The 22,405-nt window shown below is 33.9% G+C and overlaps 2 protein-coding genes across 14 annotated transcripts in view; one reads left to right on the plus strand and one right to left on the minus strand.

Annotated features, from left to right (window-relative positions):
* Positions 1-2,781: 2,781 nt before the first annotated feature.
* LOC145802238 (putative late blight resistance protein homolog R1A-10) lies at positions 2,782-5,147 on the plus strand. Its single transcript, XM_082894920.1, has 2 exons — positions 2,782-4,507; positions 5,062-5,147. The coding sequence occupies exons 1-2, from the start codon at positions 2,782-2,784 to the stop codon at positions 5,145-5,147; spliced, it is 1,812 nt and encodes a 603-aa protein (XP_082751046.1).
* A 9,653-nt stretch (positions 5,148-14,800) lies between these two features.
* LOC145801898 (uncharacterized) overlaps positions 14,801-22,405 on the minus strand; it is a 598,157-nt gene continuing 590,552 nt past the window's right edge. For 8 of the 13 annotated variants that reach the window (XR_014343711.1, XR_014343714.1, XR_014343715.1 and 5 more), the window contains one exon: positions 14,803-19,135. Coding sequence is in view for 2 of the 13 variants with exons in the window: in XM_082893698.1 (XP_082749824.1) it covers positions 19,066-19,135 (70 nt within the window). In the remaining 11 variants the exon portion in view is untranslated. Of the gene's footprint in view, positions 19,136-22,405 lie in introns of all 13 variants that reach the window. The other 5 variants (XR_014343710.1, XR_014343709.1, XM_082893701.1 and 2 more) reach the window with 2 other exon arrangements.

The raw sequence follows: 22,405 nt of genomic DNA on the forward strand, positions 1-22,405 counted from the left end.
AAAATTTAAAATTAGATTTTTGGCCCGAGCATCCTTAAAAAATACCAAACGACAAGAGTCCTTAAAAAAAAAAAAGTGGGGACTATTAGCGCCATCCTTCCAAAAATATATGTTGTGAATTACTACCTCGAACATGAAAAATGAAAATTTAAAAATGATATATTTTTCAACGATTTTACTTAATAAAAATAAGTGTCTATATATATTTGTAATTTCCTAATTCTCTTTCTCTGCATGATATAATTTAAAAATTTATGAAAATAATAAAAATTTATACTGACACCCAATAAATAGTCAGTGAATTCAGAACTTAAATTAGATTACATTATTCATCTTTATAATTACATTTATTTATGAGTATTGTTATTCGAAATAAAAAATTAGACTCAATTTTTAAATTTAGTAATGTGGTAATCAATTAAAATATTAAAAGTAACACTCTTTCATATATTCTCTAATCATCAACTAATCATATTACTTACACATTATTGAGTTTAGAAAATAAGTAACTAATGTGTCTCTATATCATTTTCCTTTATTTATTTAAAGCACAAAGACTAGAAGGTGGTGATTCACTTTTATACAAGTAAAGCTTTTTGCTTTGGTTTTCGAGGAAATATCATTTTGTCTCAAAAACTTTCACGCATTTTTTAATTTGATTCTCAGATTTTAATTAATATTAATTTTATACCTAAACTTTCAAAATTTTGATCAATTTGGTCCCTACTATCACATTATGTTTACAATTGGATGGAATGTGCTGACATGGCACCAAAATTCATTTGGATTTTTATTTTATCCCCAAATCATACCTTAAGAATCAATTTGCCCTCCAAATATAAAAAATTAAATTTAAATATTTAATAATTAAATTTTTTATCTCAATAATGAAAAAATTAAATTTTAAAATAATATATACTTAACAAAAAAAATAATAAAAATCCTCTTTTAGAATTATCTTGAGACTATGAAGCATAGGTAGTTCGACAAGCATGTCGTACCCATACTGGGTGCTAACCGAATTTTGAAATTTTTTTCCCCCTCAATTTTGAAATTACTGTTAATCGATCAATTCTATTGAAATTAATTTGTAATAAACTAGTTACAATTGCCCTCTCACACATACATAGAGTAGCCTAGAAATTTTCGGCTGAATAAGTTTCTCCAGGATTGACTCGAAGTAATTTGAGACCTATGAAGCGCAGGTATAAGTATGAGTATTGATATTGGTACGATATGGGTATATCGACACGGCAAAATTCAAAAAAAAAATAAGGTAAGGGTACAACTTAATACATTTGTAAAAAAATATTTGTTTTTAATTTGAAATAACACAAAATTTGATTAAATAATTTAATTTGTTAAATCTAACACACAATTGACATTTATTGCCAAAAGTATAGGTATAAAATAAATCAAAATTAAATATCATAATATTTACAAACCATAAACACAAAACTAGCAATGAAAAAGAAATCTAGTAAAAGAAATTTTATCTTTGTTGCAGAAGAAAATATTATTTTGGCTAAGGTACGACACGAATTGGATATATATTAGATATGTCTGGATATACTAAAAATTAAGAAAGAAAAATTTAAGTATGTGTTTTGTGTATCCAGTATGTGTATAGAAATACCATACATTGGTAAGTATCTGGTACAGGCACGGCATGTTTATCGAATTATCCATACTTTATAGTCTCAAGATAATTCTAAATGAGGATTTTTATATTTTTTTTTTATTTTTTGCAAAGTATATATATTATTTTAAATTTAATTTTTTCATTATTGAGATAAAAAATTATTTATTAAATATTTTTTTTTTTTATATTTAGTGGACAAATTGATTTTTAAGTTATAATTTTGAGGGTAAAATGAAATTTTAAATAAATTTTGGTATCACGTCAATATATTCGGTCTAATTATGGACAAAATGTGACAACAAAAATCAAATTAATCAAAATTTTAAAAATTTAAATATAAAATTAATATTAATAAAAATTTGAGAATTAAATTAAAAAATATGCAAAAATTTAGATGGCAAAATGAGGTAACGTTTGGTAGAGTTTTCTAAATATGATTTGAGAATAAAATTGTATTTTGAGTTTGTGAGTTTTGGAATTATGATTTGAGTATAGAAAATTTATTTAGTTATGAGTTTTGGAAAAAAATTTCAAATCTTAATTTAAATTGTTATAATTTATAACCAAATATATTACTCAAAACTCTATTGAAAATTCTGATCAATATTCATAATCAAACTCTTTTTAAAATTCAATTAAAAAAAATTAATTATTAACAAAAAAATAACATTAATCAATTTTTTAAAATTGAAAATATTACAAAGGAAATAATTTTTTTTTTCAAAATAAATATTCAATTACTTATTTAAAATAACTTTTATGGTATATTTGGTTCGTATTATTTTTTAAAATATTTTTGATTTAAAATATAAAAAAAAATATATTATTTTTGTTTTAAAAAAAATCAAAACAAATTTCCTTTTTTTTTTTTTTTTCCCAAATAACAGGTGCCATTTCAAAAACATATATATATATATATATATATATTCCGGTCAACCAGTTTTGGATCGACACCACCACCACCAATTTTTTCGTGCAATACACCCACAAAGTCTTTTTCTGATTGAACTCCGTCTTCAGAACACAACTTGAGAGAGATAGCAGACCACCGAAATCGGGCTATGGGGAGAGGGAGAGAGAGAAAAAGAAAGATAGAGAGATGGAAAGAGAGAGAGATAGCAGATCACCGAAATCTGGCTATGGGTGAAAATTATTCTGTCTTGGAGAAACTGAGAGAGAGATTCGAGAGAGAGATGGGTGAATTGGAGAAAACGTGGGAGATGGATATTACTAGTCCTTCCTTCGGGGAATGGATGCTCGAGAGGGACAAGAAAATCGAGAGGGAGATGGGTGAATTGGAGAAACAGATAGAAAGATTCGAGTGGGAGATGGGTCAAAATTATTCTATCTTGGAGAAACTGAATCGTCTAATGATCAGTAAGGCGTGCAATTTGACCGCAGATCAGATTGATCATATCGACTCTTTTTACCATCGGCTAAGATTCCTAACAATCATTCTCAAGGATATGGACGAGAAGCAGCAGCAGCAGCATGAGCTGAACTATGAAGTTGAAAACCTGCCGATGCAAATTTATTATGTGATCTGCAAGACAAGACAACTCATCCGTTCTTTTGATGTTGAAGTTCCAGGGCAGAGGGACAGCTACAACAACGGTGACAATTTTTTTCATAGTTTAATTGGCACAAATATAAGGGAAGAGATTAAGCCGATCGAGGCAAAAGTGGTGCAGTTTTATGACCAGATAAATCAGAGCCAACTCCTACAAGATGCTAAGTCTTTCAATGATGGAGTCCATTCGTCAGTATCAATGTCAATAGAGAACAGAACCATGGTAGAGGAAGAAATTACAGTGGGCTTTGATGATGAGGCGTTGACTATAAAAGAGCTACTTGCTGGAGGGAAGAAGCAGCTACAAATGATATCAATTGTTGGGATGCCTGGACTCGGTAAGACAACTTTAGCCACAAAACTGTACAATGATCCTTACATCACACACTACTTTCATATTCGTGCATGGACCTATGCTTCTCAATTACCCAGAAAAACAGATATGTTGTTGGACATTTTACGTTCTCTTAATGTCGATGAAATTGAACACATGACCAATGAGAAGCTAGGCGAAAAGTTGTACAAGCAATTAAAAGGCAAGAGATATCTCATTGTCATTGATGATTTATGGGATATTGGTGCCTGGGTCGATCTTAAAATGTATTTCCCCAATGACAACAACGGAAGTAGAGTTATGTTCACTAGTCGCCTCAAAGAGATGGCTATGCATGCCTCACCTGATTGCCATCCTCATTGTCTGCGTTTTCTCACTGAAGAAGAGAGTTGGGAGTTATTACAACGGAAGGTGTTTCAAAATGAAAGTTTCCCTCCAGAACTAATTGAAATTGGGAAGCAAATAATGAAAAAATGTGAAGGGCTTCCACTTGCAATTGTTATAATAGCAGGACTTCTTGCCAAGAACATCAAGACACAAGAGTCGTGGATACAAGTTGCCCAAAGTGTGAGCTCATACATTGTTAGTGATCCAAACCAGTACTTGGACACATTAGCACTTAGTTACAATCAGTTGCCTCGTCACTTGAAACCATGCTTTCTCTATTTAGGAGCATTTCCAGAAGACCGAGAAATCCCAGTGCAGGAGTTAATTTGGTTATGGATAGCTGAGGGGTTCATACAAAAACTTGGGCAGAAAAGCTTGGAGGAAGTAGCAGAGGATTACTTAATGGATCTAATTCAGAGAAGTCTAGTAATTGTTGCTCAAAAAAGGTTGGATGGTCGAATTAAAGCATGTCGTGTGCATGATTTGTTGCGTGATTTATGCTTGAAGAAAGCCAGGGAAATTAATTTCCTACAATGGACTCACAATTATAAAGACGCTTCTCCTTCTTCTTCAAGTAATTACGAAACAAATAACCCACGCCACCTGTGCATCCTTTCTTACTTCGGACCAAGATTTGATCATATTCTCTTACAGGCTTATGCCCCAACAGTTCTTCAATCATTATTGTGCTTCAGACATGAGTTTAAGGAAATAATTTGTTACGACGACAGTTTGCTTGGTGATATGTGCTCGTTTATTTGTTGGACCTTCAAACTTCTTAGAGTGTTGCAAACATGCTATCACTATGCCTTCTTTCCAAGAGAATTAACACAACTTGTTAATTTGAGGTATTTGGCAATTAGTTTGAGAGGTTCTTGTGAATTACCACCATCAATATCTAATCTCTCAAACCTAGAAACACTTATCATGAAGTCTGAATGGAAATCGATTTATGTTATTCTGCCATGTGACGTTTGGAAGATTCCAAAGTTGAGGCATCTTTATGCTAAAGGACAAGCAAAATATGTGTTTTTATGTTATGAAGAAGCAGTAATGGATCACAAACATCCCTCTATATTAGAAAACCTACGATCCATCGCTAACTTAAACTGTCATGGATTTATTCAGGGTTTATTGGCAAGAACTCCTTTTCTTACAAAGCTGGGAATTTGTGGACAACTGTTTTCAGATTCGGGGAATTGGATGTTTCTTAACCTAGAATTTTTAAGACACCTTGAGACTTTGAAGCTACACAGCATTGTTCGTCCCAGATACCCAACTACTCTCCGAGAGGTCAAGTTTCCTACAAATGTTAAAAGGCTCACCATGAAAGGTACAAGGATAGAGTGGGAGGAGATATCAGTCCTTGGGATGATGTTACCTTCTCAAATTAGAAGATGATGCTGCCTGGGGACAGCAATGGGCAACAACTGATGGTGGGTTTCTTCGACTCAAATTCTTGAAACTGAAGGACCTCAATGTTAAGCAATGGATCACCTGCTCTAGTCACTTTCCAAGCCTTCAACACTTGTTGTTAGACGGGAGTATATCTCTCGAGGAAATACCATCTAGTTTGGGGGATATACTCACTCTGCAGATGATTGAGGTAAACTGTTGTGAGGTCACTGTTGTGGAATCTGTCTGGAAAATTAAGGAAGAGCAAGAGAGCATTGGAAATAATTTGTTGAAAGTGCTGATTCCGAAATATTCGTGGGGCCTGAGTCAACGTGTAAAGATACAACTTCTAGAGGTATGTTCTTTTTTATATTTTTGTTTAATTTTTTCTTTTTTCAATTTGGATTCGACCCTACATAAAATAAAAGTATTCTACCTTGTCTATATATAAACTAAACTAAAACTCACGGTCTTAAACAAAAAATTAAAATTTTATCTTAAAAATTAAAATAATAATTTTAAAATTTAAAAGGAAAAAATAGTAAAAATTATGTGAATGAATTGTTTTTAGTTAAATTGCACTAAAGTCGTGTTTTAATTGTGTTGTTATTAATATTTTATTTTAATTATTAACTAATAGATATATATATATATATATATGTCATTACGTGGATTAGCAATATTTTAGAACAAAAACATTGAATGAATTATAAAAATTACATTTAGCATATATACAAGATAAATAATACGTACTTTTATATTAGATTTTCTCAAATGACATAACAACTAAAATTTTTAATTTACAATTACATAATAAAATTCATTTAAAATTTGTTAAAATCAAAAATAAATTGGAGAATGAAATAATTTTTATATTTTATAGAAAGAGTAAGCATTAATGTAACGCCCTAAAAAAAATACATAAAACCCATCACTTTAGACATGCATTGATATAAAAAAAACCAACCATTTCTATTCATCAGAGTGATTCTTACAACTGTATTACATGTTAACAACAAAAGCAAATGTCCTATGGGCTTACAGCTTTCCAAGTCAACACCTGGTTACACAAAAGAAGAGTACTAACTCAATACAAAATAAGCCCTTGGCTTGATATACATGTAATACAAACAAAATAAACAAAAAGAGTCTTCAACTCTCATCATCATCCAAACTATGTCCTTGGAGATGGCATACTACATGTACCTGAAAATAATGTCCCATATAGGGTGAGCCAACGTCCAGTAGAAATGTTATAAACACAGTATGAGCAATAACTAAGACATTAGCAATTGATAAATGTTCAATTTCCATAAACCAATTCATAATCCATTTCCATTTTCATGACCGCTATGTTCATGTTTCATTTCAGTTTCCATTTCTTATCAATTTCACAATTTACATCAACGGCTCAGAACCTGGCCAACCACTTATATGAGACAGTGACTCATATTAGACATTTCTCATTTTGCAATAGACAAACATACTAGTTGTATCAACATTTCAATAGATAAGCATACAAGCTGTATCCACATTTCAACAGATATGCATATTAGCTATATCAACACTTCTAAAGATAAGCATATGAGCTGTATCAACACTTCCATAGATAAGCATATAAGTTGTATCAACACATTAACTGACAAGCATATGAGCTGTATCAGTGGAGTCCATCCCCTATCTCCTCCCAAACAACATCCGGTTTAGAGGTCCATCCCCTATCTTCCCCTAAACCGTGGAGTACATCCCCTATCTCCTCTCATACACACAACGTATATACACATAGGTCATATACACAATCAATCAATACATAACGTTAATGTATTCTATCAACCGTCATACTCTATGACATATCCAATTGATTAGTTTTAGTTTTCCTAATCATCATGCATTGTCTACAACAATCAAAACTACCCTCCACCGGTAGTCCAAGCAATTATTTCTAAACAGATAATAAAAGCTCCAACAGATAAAATATCAATGTTTTTAAAAGTGAGCGATTAACAAATCCAAGTCCACTATTCTACTATATAATGAGTCAATTTCATTATTTCCAACTCAATTCCATATAACCACAATTTTCCCAAATTAATCATACCAATTAATTTATACAACCAATTAGGGTTTTCTACCCCATTTCCCAATATTGACCCAATGGTCTATATATCAACAACCAACGACAATATCATTATTTTGAAACTCATAATACACATTCTTGGAATCAAAATAACAAAACCCTCTTTTAGCATTTTGAAACCCTAAGTCCCAAAATAACCCAACTTCAACACTTTATCAAAATAAACCAAAAATCTATGTCAAAGACCATAAGAGTCAGTAGGAATCCCTACCTCAAAAATCGGAGCTCAAGAGAAGAAGATGAAGAAACTCAACGTGCTCCAAAACCCAATATTCTCGGATCAAAGTGTAGCCCTCGACGATCAACCCAACTTTTACAAAGGCCGAAGGAAAAGGAAACACTCTAACTAGATCAAACCCTAGAGAGAAGGGAGTTTCTAGAGAGAGGAACTCTCAAAATGTCTTTTTAGAAAGTAAGAGAGAGAGAGAGAGAGAATGTAAAAAGTGATTTTAAAATGCCTAGCTGCCAACTGATATACGACATTCCCGCTCGAGCGGAGAACACAACGCTCGAGCGTCAAGAACAAAAAACTAGGTACGCTCGAGCGCATGAAGGCCCGCTCGAGCGCCAAGTCACAGGAATAAAGTACATCCGCTCGAGCGCGAAAACCAGTCCGCTCGAGCGTAGATTTCCCCCTCCTAGAACTTACACCAAAAAGTACTACCCGCTCGAACGCCATAGTACCTGCTCGAGCGCCACCGCTCGAGCGTAAAGAAACTCGCTCGAGCGTGAAAAACATGCTTGCAGAAGTTCTGCAGAGCATCAAAATATTGGGAGTGTGCAATATCCGCTCGAGCGCAAGAAGACCCGCTCGAGCGGACCTCCTAAAAACTGGGCAACAAAGAATTGAAACCAAAGCCTAACCAACCTGTAACAATTCTGCCCAATACATCCTGAAACTCAATCAAGCGGAATTAAAGGATGACAACAAGGTATACCACCACCAACATCACGGAACCGAGTCCGGAATACAATGGAAAAGTAAAAGGACAACCGGGATCGCTATAATTAACCCCTTTTCCCAAGCCATCCAAAATGAAGTCATCTCTAACCCGCATCAAGCTCCACCTCTAAATCATTTCACTCCTCTTGTTAACCACTTTCAACTTGTGTTTTAGTTCCCTTCCTAGACACACCTTTTTATTTCCCTTCCCCCAATTACCCTTACAATTTTCAATCCTACAATCAACCTCTAAGTGAACTTTGTTAGAATCTATACCAATCATATTCTATGATCTTTATCCTCATTAACTAAACTAACCCCTTGTAAATAATCTCATCGAATGGATTATATTTCATGTGATTGTAAAAACATGGAATGGTTAGACATATGATGCAAGTTTAAAATTAGGTCAACTATTAAAAATATGAGGAAAAATATCAAATCAATTAGAAAATGGCTAAAAAAAATGTCATTTTCATTAGGGTGAAATATGTCTTATGTTTGGTGCAAGTTATTTCTTACGTTTGATGCAAGTCTTTTATGTGTCAGACTTCCAACCAAATGATACGAATATAGACTACAAAATTTTTTAATTTGCCTCACTAATATGCTATTCTCTTAAAATATAAACCTAAGGTCGGATGCAAGTTTAGTTATTCACAAATTGAATATTACAACATTTGTACCAACTTATCTTAACCCAATTCCCTTTAATACCTTTTCTTTGTCCTGTCCAGCACTATAAACCAACATTTTTTTACTTTTTAGTTTGAAAATTAATTAATTTAAATATTCTAGCTATAATTAATTATATATATAAGAGAAATCAATCTATACATAATTAAAAATATAAATCTATAAATATTGTCTAAATGTATAGAGATTTTTTTTTATATATATAAATCATTTTGTTAGCCAATGTTTGTATCATGGATAAAAATAGATAAAATTTCTAATTTCATCTTAATATCTTTGAATTGAACTGCTTAGACCAGTCTTAGACTTGTTGAACCATTCAACTTATAGTTAGTATTAGAAAATTACGTGTATTTAGAATTTACCTAAATGGTAATTTTGTAATCTACTTAAAAATTTATGAATTTTGTATTTTCAATTGATTGTTCATAAATAAAAATTTTATTTGAAAAATAAGTGAAAACAATAACTATTATAAGCTGGGTAAATTACACTCGCCTCCCTTGAGGTTTTTGACAATTACATTGGCCTCTCCTATTTTTCTAGAAATTACACTGACCTCCCTTGAGGTTTAGTTTTGATTTGCATATTCCCCCTTTCCGTTAGTTGATTGTTAGTTTTGACTTTTTTTTTTTTTTTTTTTTTTGGTGAAAGTCAGTGATTAGTTGTTAAATTATCACATAGGGGGGTTTTAGTTTGATTTTGTATAACATTTGAAGTGATTATCTGTAAATTAAAAATAAAATAAATCAGTTAATTATTTTTTAGGCAAACAAATTAATATGAATTATTGAAGCCAAATGAAAAATACAAGAACTTTTATGTATGTAATGCAATAAATTATATATATGTATATATTTATAGTTAAACCATGTGAGTATTTAAAAATATAATTTAATACTATTCAAATAAATACAAGTAGTGTCCCAATTCTATCTTTGTTAATCTAAGACTCATGTCATCAAAAAAAAAAAAAAAAAATGAAGAAGAAGATAGTAAGACTCATCAATTTTATCTTGTTTTTTTTTTTTTTTAAGACAACTAAACTATGATGCCAAGTATGAATTAAAAACAACGAAATAATTTCTCTTATAATTATATAATTAATTTTTTAATTTGTTTCATCATCACTTTTGTCGTAACAATAGGTTATTCTAAAATACGTAACCATTTTATATGTAACATATGCAAGTTATAACATTTGTGGTGTTGATTATTGCAAATATTATAACTAAATTTTTTTCAGTCTTAACTAAGAAAAAAATGACTCATAACCAAACACAACATAAGGCATAACTAAAATAATAATCGCACATTTAATGTTTATTAACAAAAATATCTCTAATGTTAAAATTACTAAACTAACCCTCCCATTAACGCCGTTAATCACAAGGAAAGTCAGTGTAATTTTAGAAAAAGAAGAGATCAGTGTAATTGTCAAGAACCTCATGGAGGTGACTGTAATTTATCCTTATAAGTTATATATTTTATTTACATATATTTAAGATAATTGCAACAAAAAAAATTTGATATTAAATTTTTTAATAATATTTATGCTACATTTGGATAATGATTATAGGGAAAACAAAATTAAATTAACTAAACAAAAATGGTTATTTTTATACTATTATCTAATTCATTTTTTTCATATTCTTAACCAAACCAGAACAAAATATAGTTTCTTTCACTCCATTTTCATTTTTTTTTCATTTTTTTTTTCATTTTTTAATTTAACTAAGCATGTAGCATTTTATGTTTTCTCATATTTCATTTTCATTTTTAATTTTTGTAAATTTTTTTGGAATATGTGATATATATATATATTGAGTAACAATATTCATGTGGTCTAATAAGTATAGAAAAGTAATTCAAAAAATTATCAAAAAATGAAGTGTATGGAGTATGTGTGTGCTAAAATTGTACCACAACCAATATCTGATCTTCCTCCTAGAATTTTCGGAACACAGTTGTAGAACACGCAGCCTATATAGATCCACGTCTGCACAATTAGAAGAATAACTAACTCAATTGCTTGTCAACCAAGAGGACACTCCGATGATAAAGTCAATAAATTAATATCCTAAGATATTTTATCAAATTAACTGTAACTCAAATTAACACACATAAACTCACGTATCTCTCACGCATGGGGGTGCCTGTATAAAGGTGTCCTTCTAGAAGTAGTGATCAAGTCAAACACTTATTCCTTTTAGAAATAATACTAGATAATTCGTCTCTCCTAGTTGGGTTATAGTTAACCTCTCAAAAGAGTCCTAAATACACCCAACCCAGGAGTCATTCATTCACTAGGATTTTTGTCTTCCACCAAATACCTCAGCCTAGACATGGATCATTTTCATACCTTGGCCAATTACATTTTGCCATGTGGCACTTCAAGCCAAGGTCATGCCACGTGGACATGTCGAAAATTATGTCCCCACACTTGGCTCCTAGGTACTATCACCTCTGGAACCATAACCACAACTAAGGCTACTGAAGACAGAGCTGCAATGACAACTATAATACACCTATAAAGCTATCATAAGGATGTAGGATAGCAGTACACAATCCTCTCCTCTATAACAAACTTAGTTAGTTAGAATCTATGACTAATCTAGAGATACTTTGTTTTGTTTCCATGTATACATTGATCAAAGACTTATATGTGTAGTTGAGTTCATAATGAAATAATAGAAAATATCTTTTTGTTCTCTCTTCTTTCTCTCTATTTTCTTCATGGTAGTAGAGTGAATTAAAGCTAGAGGAACATTGGAATTAGTATTAGTCAATACAAAAGGATGTTTGTGACTCTTTGAGACACAACAATGACAGCAAAAAGAACTGTCTTTATGAGAAATGGAAAAACCACAAGTTTTAGCTATATGATGAAAAACAATTGAAGAAGGATGCCCTATCTCTTATGCCAAGTGGCAGCTGGAGAACTAATACTAGAAAAAAAACCTTTGAACAGTGACCTTTGAACAGTGATCAAAATGAGAGGGAAGGAAACTGATAGAAACCATTCTGATGATGACCTTTACATAGAACTTGGTTGATATGTTTGCCCTAAATAACAAATGATTTATCAACAAATGTAATGGTTCAAGCATTATGTAAGTTAATGAACATAAAGCAAAATAGATGAAATTTGTGGAACATGCCACACATTATTAAGTTTGAATTTGAAGGAGGGAGTCGATAATGTTTTTGTTTCTTCTCCTAGTCATGTTTCTGTTTCTCCTAATCCTAGTCCTCTTGCTAACGATCATGTCCTCTTCTTCCTCTGTTCCTTTTTCTTTCTCTCTACCTGGTATCAGTCTTAGTATTCCTATTTTACCTCCTCCTTTGCCTCTTAATTCTCATACAATGATATAACTAGAGCTAAAGATGTTGCTCCTACCTCTTCTTTGTGTCTAACAGCTTCTTGACTTCCCAAGATGCAATTGCAATTTGAATTGTACTGTTTTGGTTCTACCTGTATTCCTTTTATTCATAATAAGTATGTTTTCATACATGTTAAAAAACATATAACAAAAAACATAAGTTTGTGTTTTTAAGATGCTATTGAAATGTACGATAGGGTCATCATTTGACCAGTGACTCGACCAGGTCCATATTCTTGGGTAGGTTGGCAAACCCCGAAAAGGGCTTGGCTTGGGACTAGGCCTGGGTCTAGGTGTTGTAGATTGACTTGTTAGCCTTTAAGAGGCGATCAATTTGCCCATTGGCTCGACCCATAAGCAAAAAATAGGAAAAATGTTTTTTTTTTTTTTTTAAAAAAAAGATTGTAAGGGTTAGGCACCTCGCTAGCTCTTCCGGGCCTGGGCCTAAAATTTTTGGCTCTGGCATGGCATGGCCCACTAGAAAAAAAACCTATTGAGCTTAGCCACAAAAGAGCTCAGGCACCAATTTCATGAGTTGAGCCAGCCTTGCGAGTTTACACACAACGCAAATTGTCAGGTCATGACTTACCATTTTCAGAACTAATAAGTAATTTTCCTCCTATGATGGATATACTGATTTGAGTATATCAAGTGAGCATAGGGCTGGGATAACTGTGCTCAAACAAAGTTGATGTTTAAACAATTTACTGAATCTCTTCTTCTAATGCATTTGCTAAAATATAATATTAGGAAAAAATGAGTAGTACCCTTTTATCAATTTTGTGTTGGCTATTTGTATTAAGAACAATACCCTTTTTTTTTTTCTCGTATAATTTAGTAAAATTTCAAAAATATTTCCATTTTTTGGAAACAAAAATGAGACACCAAACAAGTTTTTGTTTCCCGTTTTCAAAATATTTGTAAAACATAAACAAAAGATTAAAACATAAACATTACCAAATGGGAGTTTAAGAGCTCAACCTTGAGAAAAATTGAGAAAGAGTGGAAGGGGATGTTGATCCTTGGCTTGTTACCCAATCTTTGTTGAGAAGTCTTGATTTGATAAGTATTGAATATTTACCACTCGACCGTAGATCCAACTATGAATACATAGTTCTCTGTATATTGGTTGTATTTTTTCTAATCATCGCACAACCGTAATGACTGTGGACGTTTGCCTAATTTTGGGATGAACCACTTTCAATTTTGTGTTCTTGTGTGTACGTATAATTTATAATTCCCATTTTGTTCCTTTCTATTTTCGTGTCTCACTCATCCTGATTAGGTATTCCACAGGGGCAACAACTTTATCTAACTAGTGGAAAACTTTGGACTGACTTGTGAGCTACTGCATTGAAACATCTTATAATGCTATTATGTCGATTATGATGTTTCTATTTTTTGTCATGTTCTTTTTCTTTTTCTTTTTCTTTTCTGATCTTTTCTTATTTATTTATTATTATTAAGATTTCACGCAGGAAGATGAAGAATGCAACTTCACAGTGAATTTTAATTTTCTCAAGTGGGCTTTCATTGTTTTTGGTGGTACTTGTATATCCTTTGGCTGAAAATGTAAAACTAGTTTGATAACATGTTTCGGGATGAAGATTGTCTTGCTATGGCTTCCCTCCTTTGTTCTAAATCAAACAGAAATGGTGTTTTCAAAAGTGCTATCAAAAAAAATGTACCAATTAGAGATTGAGTGTTTGATTGTGCTAGAAATTGCTAGTTAAGTGTGCTTGTTATGTAATACAACTATTTGTGAGTGCTTGTCTATAATATATAACTATTGAATTCACCCAAAAAAATATATAACTATTGCTTTTGAGGAAATTGTTGGAGCATTATTTTGTCTTGTTTACTGTCAAAATATCAAAACGGAGTAGAGTTTGTGTCTCTAAATTTACCTGGTTTAAGCAGATTTAGGTGTTTGCTATGGCTAGCCAGCCACTTGAACTAGAAGGAACAGAGCATTTGAGTTAACAATGTATCTTTTATTTTTCATATAGGTTGCATGCATGATACATCACTTATTCACCATCCATTAATAGTTTTGAGTGGTGGCGATATACAAAAAGAAAAATTGTGCAAATTTTTTGTATAGAATGATGTGGTATATTGTGGTCTCTCGATTTAAAAATAGAATTTTCATTATTGTGATCTTGATTTACAAATGAGTAATGTTATACAACTTGGATTACATTGATCTTAAAAACTAGTAAACACATATTAGAAGGTGCTCTATATTCATTCAACAAGGGATATACAAAGTGTGACAGCCATTCCAGATATTAGTGGGGTTAATTAGAGTATAGTACTTTTAATTGCTAAGCTGCTGCAACTGTTCATTTCTACCAGCACTTTGGCAATTGCACTGTACATGAACCCGCCTGCCTTGAATCCCGGAAAGAAAAACAAAAATAAAAACAACAAAAACATATTGGGATTATTACTAATGCTAATGCATATGATACCCTCAGCGTCAAAATGAGCTTTGCTCAGAGCATTTCTTGAAGATTTTTTACCTCAATCAAAGATGATTGTCCTTGATCTTGGCCCATGACTAATGCCTGTTTGACAATAACAGTAAAACGTGATTATTAATTCTTCAATTGTTTTGGGATTAAAAAATAAATAAAAAAATAGGATTCAACTTGCCATACTGAAATGATACTAACCAATGTTGTTCTTGCTAGTGCCACCAGTGCTGAGAGGAAATTGAAAAAGAGAGCTTTGGAGACACTGAAATTGGATCTTACCAACTAAGAAGCACAAATACGGATACAGATGCAGACACAGACATGGATGCGGACATAGGACAAAGCTAGTTTAAAAAAATGGGGACACGGAAGGCAGGGACACAACAATAAAATATGTTTTCATATATATATATATATATATATCTAGATTGATATTACATCCATAAACAATCAATATTAACAAAAACTAATGCTAATTCTATCTTTATTTTATTTTTTTAAAGTAATTTTAAATTAACACTTACAGTTTATATCTTTTTTTATGGATGATCTATTAAGTATTTAAATCTAAGAAAAAAATAATAAATATTCAACATTCATCAAAAGCACTAAATAAAATGGGCAAAAAAGACAAATTGACGTGTCCCTAGTGTGTTCCCAAAGTGTCCCCAAGCTGTCCCCTGAAAATAAATTAATTAAATAAGGGGACACGCCATGTGGTGTGTCCAATACCCCGACATGTCTGTGTGTCCAACACAGATACGACACTTGTTTTGCAATGTTGGTGCTTCATAGCTTACCAAGATTCCAAAATCACCTATCTACACAGGACGATTTAACAAAAGATATAGCACCAATGGAAAGTTTAATTACGTTTATAATTAAAAAAATGAAAAGTTTTTAAGGATGAAATACAAGATTTAATGTTGCCCAAAGTATGATTATATTCTAATGTGGCGTTCATAACAACAAAATATAACTATGCCAACAAGGCAAATCCTTAATGACTCACAACAAAAATATGTCAACAAAATTTAGATCAAATATTTCCTTTAAGATAAATTATGTAAACATGTGGACTAATAATATGAAGTGTCTAATATCATGCTAATCACACTATGAATGTCCTTATGGGTAAAGATCATGAACTGCACACATGTACCAAGTCCAATTCATTATGTACTTTTGATGTATACATAAAAATATTGGAAAATTGCACCAATAGTCCTTATACTTTACCCATTGTGTCATTTTGGTCATGTAATTTCAATTCGCTTGATTTTGCACCTTACTTTCAAGTTTTTTGTCAATTAAGTCCAATTGAAAATGGCTGTTACAATTTCACTGAAATTTCACACGTGAACAACACACGTCATGTTTTCAAGGGTAAAATAGTCCATTCGCCCATACCCCATCCAACTTTGTGAGTTACCCTTCGGTGCCTCTAAATGCACCTCAAACTTGTGTTGGACATCTCATTTCTTTGAGCATCCTAATTCTTGAATTCAAATTTTGTTCTTTTTCTTTGAGCACCCTAGTTAACACCAACTTTACCACCATCCATCCCAACCCCTCCACACCACCACCACCACCCCATCATCTCTGGAAACATCTCCCCGTCCCTCCCCACAGTGCGCAGCGGCCTCCCCTTCCCTCCTTGTAGCTTGACGCTAGCTCCCTTCCTTACCTGTCAAACTATAACCCTAAACCCCACCTCCCCTCTCAATTTCCTTCCCCACTCCGCCCGATGCGATCTCTATAAATTTGGTTCGGTGGTCCATATCCTAACCACCACTATTTGTTTAGTGGTATACGTTTGAACCACCATCATTTTTTTGGTGATGGTGTTCTACAATTTCAAATGAAAGGGAAGGGTGCAAGGACAGGGGAGAGTTCTGGGGTGGGTGTGGCTGGCAGCAACGGCATCTAGGTGAGGAAAAAGGGAAGGTTGATCACTGGAGTGGGTGGAGGGGGGGCATGGAGCGTGGGGAGCGACTGGGGAGTGGGGGGAGGAGTTGGAGAGGGTGGGGAGGGGAGTTGGAAAGGGAGGGGGCTCAGGTGGCTATCGGAGCTGCTAGTGGCACCAACTAGCCAGGGTAGAAGATGGTTGTATGGTTTAAGGATTTTTGGTAATTTCAATTAGGGTTATAATGAGGTGCATTTAGAATCACCTGTTACACTTAATTAACTTACTCAAAACTAATATTATATATATAAAGAGAGTGAGAGAGGAGGCAGTTGGTGGGCGTTAGGGAAGGCAAAGGGGAAGGGCGCTTTAGGCAATGGAGATGGGGTGTTGAGGATGAATGTAGCAAAGGAAGAGCACAATGCAACAATGGCAAAGAAGAGGTAGCAATCTATTCTTCCAGCAGAGGCAAAGATCTTCAATGACAATGGCAAAGGCAATCTCAGTCGATCTCCTTCCTCTCCTTTTCCCCCTCTTCCTCTGACCCATTCACTTTATCTTTCCTCCTTTCTTTTTCATTGATTTGTGGTGGAGGGTAAAATTTATTTGACAAACGGAGTGGTTTGCAGAAAGGTGGGTTTGCTGTGGTTGAAAGGGGGTGATTTGGCAGATGAGATGTTTCACAGTAATGGGGTAGTAGAGGGGGACTTTGCCGGTGGTTAGGATGGTTGTTGATGGTGACTAATGGAAATGGCAGTGGAGAGGGTTGAGATTGTTAAATGATTATTTTATTATTACTATTATTGCTAGGCGATTGTTGGATGATGTTGATGAGGTGGGTTTCAGGCTAGTAGAAGAAGGTTTGGGTGGCAATAAAGGGGTTTTGGTGATGGTTGACAGAGTGGTTGATGGTAGCTGATGGTAGTTGGTGGCAATGGCAGTGGAGGGGTTTCAGTGGAAGAGGGTTTGGGTGGCAGAAGCTGTGGTTTGGGAGGGTGGAAGATGGTGGTGATTGCCAGCAGTGATGGAATAAGGTGGTGTGCATGGTGTAGATAGCCGGCGATGATGATGGAAGCTGGGGATGGTTTGTGCTGGGTTATTGGGGAGAAAGAAACAATCATTGCGGAGGGTAGAGAGAGAGAGAGCTGAATGGATCATTATGCCCCTGAAAATTGGTTGTGTGCGGCACATGCGAAATTTCCATAAAAAAATTGTAACGATTATTTTCAATTGGACTTAATTGATACAAAATTTAAAATTAAAAAATCGAGTTAATTGAAATTACAGAGACCAAAATGACAAAGGATAAACAATCATATTTATTAAGAAAAGAGCCAGAAACAACGTTCATCGAATAAGTCTAATTAATTTTGCACTTCTACCCATGGTATATAATTTTAGAAGATGCTGCAACACATAAGAGTCAGTATCAAGCCTAGCAGAATATATGCAGTTAGTTATGGAGTAAAATAACCCATCAACTCACATGTTTTTATAGGAAACAAGACACTTTGCATGCTTGCATCCTTAAGCCAGGCCAAGAGTGAAAAGAATTTTAGCAGGGAAGACAATTTAGTGACAACACAAAATTACCACTATATACGCACTTATAATATGCAAATACAACGATGTACTGTATGAAGATCCATTCCAAATCTTTAGAATTAACTAGCTAAAGAACTTATTATCTGAAATAGATATCAATATAATGCCATAAAATTAAATAGTCATTATTCTTTAGTAAAATCTCCAAAGAAAATGAAGGAACAAGAGGAAGAAGCGAACCTCTTGAGGAAGCTCATGTGCAAGCAGAAACAGAGTTCTTGACTACCCACCAACTGATCCATAAAGGAGGAAAGCACATCCCAAAGCCATCCCATCAGTAAAATTGTGCTGAAATGTTACACGTCACATTGAAATGCTTCAGTTTTCAGTCAAATACATCAATTAAAACTGAAAAAAAATTCCCTATAGAATTGTAAAACCCTTACATGTGTGTGTCCCTTAAATCTATATTCATGGACAGTAACACCAATCATAAAGAAACAACATTACCATTAAAATTTAAATTAAAAAATATAAATATAAATAAATAAAATTAAAAAAACATACTACACCTTCAGAGAAGAGGTTAAGGTAACCAAACACAAGATTTGATGGAGAATGAGAAAGTTCTTTTTCAACCACAGATTTTATATGGTGAGTGGAGCCATTTGGAGCATCTGAAATGTTATCTTTTCCAGCACCACAGCTAGTCTTTCTCTGCAAAAGTGAGGATGAAACGTAAGTTTCAATAACAAACAAGTTGCAGTAATGATTTTAATAATAATAAATAAATAAAAGGGGGCAAGTGCCAATGGGGCGTGAAGACAATCCTAGCTTTATTGGAACCTTGAATCCAAGCATTTGATATTATTACCACTTTTCTTACCAAGTACGCTAGTGGGCATTTTGAAGGCCCTGTCAATTTACATGATAAAGCTTTGTTCAAATATAAGGAATCCTAGCCATTTCCGAATACTTGAAAGGGTAAAAAATCCACAAGTCTAATGGAAAATGTTTGCATTTTGATAATATCGATACATTGTTATATCCTGGTCAAAAGAGAACCACCCTCGTGATTTGAATTACCCAACACATCAAAACCATGTGACATCATGTTCCTATTCAGGTTCCTCAAACCAAAAAGGTAAGATTCGATAATGGATTATGCTTCTATGAAATAAGATACTTCATCAAATCTTATAACATTTCAGTCAACATAACATATTAATATGAAATTGTTGTGCACCGGCACAACAATCCCACTAGATATATACATTTGTTTCTCAATGTGTTATGTTTTTGACCTTTTTTGCTACAAAACTTTGTAACTTATCGAGGCCTAAATCATTATTTCTAATCTTGAACAAACAGAAAACTAAAATTAAGAATAAGAAAAGCAACAAACCATATTTCATTTCATGCTATTAGAATATTCTATCACAAGGATATTAGGAACTGCGGAAAAATTATTCTGAATGAAGAAGAAACGATCTCTTTTGCATGTAACAGATACAGATCAGAGATCGATATATGTCGCATGTGTTTGTATACATTTGTGGCTAGAGACTACTCTTTTAAAAAAAAAACAACAGCAATTCTAGTCTAGCCCAGCTGCTGCCTGACTATAATTCTAGGTCCACATATGAAGAAACGCCCAAAAACCAACCTAGTTCAAAGTTGATCATAACCTGCCAGGAAAAATCACAATCATCTTACTTTCCGAAGAGATTCAGGCTGATTTTTCTTTTCAGACCCTTCGTCAAAAACCTTCCCTTGAGATGACATTTCTGATACACTTTCATTCTTTTCATCGAGAGACTGCTGCTGAATCTTGTCATTATCATCATTGCCATCCTTCAACTTTTTACTGTTCTTATGATGATGATAGAGAAGAAGGCTACGACCGGAAATTAGTTTAAAAGTGGCTTACAACTAACAAGCTCAATGACAAGTATGTGAAAAGTGGCTACACAGTGCCTCTCAATAACAAGCAAGTGGCAACTGCCTTACATGCAATCATTTAAAGACAAACAAGTTATAGCGATCCCGGTTGTCCATTTACTGTTCTGTTGTATTCCGGACCCGGGTCCGTGAAGTTGGTAGTGGTATCTATCTTGTTGTCGTCCTTTAATTCCACTTGATTGAGTTTTAGGATGTTTTGAGCAGAGTTGTTACAGGTTGGTTAGGCCTTGGTTTCAATCCCTTGTTGTCCAGTTTTTAGGCAATCCGCTCAAGCGAGTCTTATTGCACTCGAGCGGGGATTGCACACCTCCAGTATTTCGTGTTCCTGCAAAACTTCTGCAGATGTGATTTTTACGCTCGAGCGGGTTTCTTTACGCTCGAGCTGTAGCGCTCAAGCGGGCGGGTTTGTTGGCGCTCGAGTGGGTAGTACTTTCTAGGTATAAGTTCTGGGTGAGGGAAATCTACGCTCGAGCGGACTGGTTTTCGCGCTCGAGCAGAAGTGCTTTATTCTTGTGTCTTGGCGCTCGAGCGGGCCTTATTGCGCTCGAGCGTGTCCAGATTTTTGTTCTTGACGCTCGAGTGTTGTATTCTCCGCTCGAGCGGGAATGTCGTATATCAGTTGGCAGCTGGGTGATTTTAAATCACTTTTTACTTTCCTTTCTCTCCCCTACTTTTTCTAAAACCCATTTTTGAGAGCCTCTCTCTCTAGAAACTCCCTTCTCTCTAGGGTTTGATCTAGTTAGAGTGTCCTCCTTCTCTTCGGCCTTTGTAAGAGTTGTGTTGATCGTCGAGGGCGTCGTTTTGATCCGAAAATCTTGGCTTTTGGGGCACTTTGGTTTTGGTCTCTTCTCCATCCGAGCTCTAACTTCGAGGTAGGGATATCCTACTCCTCTTTATGAGTTTTGTCTTTAAATTTTGACATTTCGATATGTTGGGGGTTGTTGGGTAATTTTGAGAGAGTTTGGGCCTTTGTGTAATTTTACAAAAGTTAGGGTTTTAGTTACATAAAACCTAAATGCATGTTTGGTATGAAGGAATGAAGTAAATGTTGAAACATTGATGAAAATGAAACCGTGATGGGTTGAAATGTTAATTATGGAAAATGCCCTAATTACATTGATTGATTAATTTGTACAATTAATTGTTGGAAATGAGGGATTGAATTGAGAATGTGGAAATTGGAAAGGGAAGGGATTAGAGGGTGTAGTTGGATCATCTATCACTCACCTAATTGAAATGTTGATTTAATATCCATTTTGTGCATTTATTTTCTGTTTAGAAATAACTGCTTTGGGCTATCGGTGGAGGATAGTCTTGATTATTGTAGACAATGCATGACGATTAGGCAAACTAAAACTAATCGATTGAACGTGTCATAGAGTATGACGGTGGATAGAATACATTAATTTTATGTATTGATTAATTGTGTATAGAACCTTTGTGTTTATATGCATTGTGTGTAGAGGAGGAAATGGGGGATGTACTCCGCGGTTTAGGGAAAGATGGGGGATGTACCTCTAAACTGGATAGGATTCAGAGGAGATGGGGGATGAACTCTGTAGATACAGCTCATATGCTTGTCTAGAGAAGTGAAGATACAGCTCATAGGCTTATCTTTGAGAAGTGTAGATACAGCTCATATGCTTGTCTTGTGAAGTGTGGATACAGCTAATATGCTTATCTATTGATGTGTAATATGCTTATCTGTTGATGTGTTGATATAGCTAATATGCTTATCTATTAAATAAAGGTGGAGAATAAAAAGTGACATAGACATGTATGTTATGAAATTGTGATGTGATATATGTAGATGTATCAGTGTTGGCCATCTATCAATTGCTAATCCTTTAGTCATTGTTCATAGTTGGTTTAGTATATCTTTGCTGGGCTGTGGCTCACCCTATATGGGAACATCATTTTCAGGTACTGGTAGGATGCCACCTCCAAGGACATAGCTTGGGAGGCTAGAGGCGGACACACTTTTGTTGTCTTATTTCTTTTGATGTATTACATGTAAATTCAAGT

This window comes from Camellia sinensis, chromosome 11 (genome assembly GCF_055761805.1).
Source record: "Camellia sinensis isolate YWXY chromosome 11, ASM5576180v1, whole genome shotgun sequence".
In the NCBI taxonomy this organism is placed as follows: Eukaryota; Viridiplantae; Streptophyta; class Magnoliopsida; order Ericales; family Theaceae; genus Camellia; species Camellia sinensis.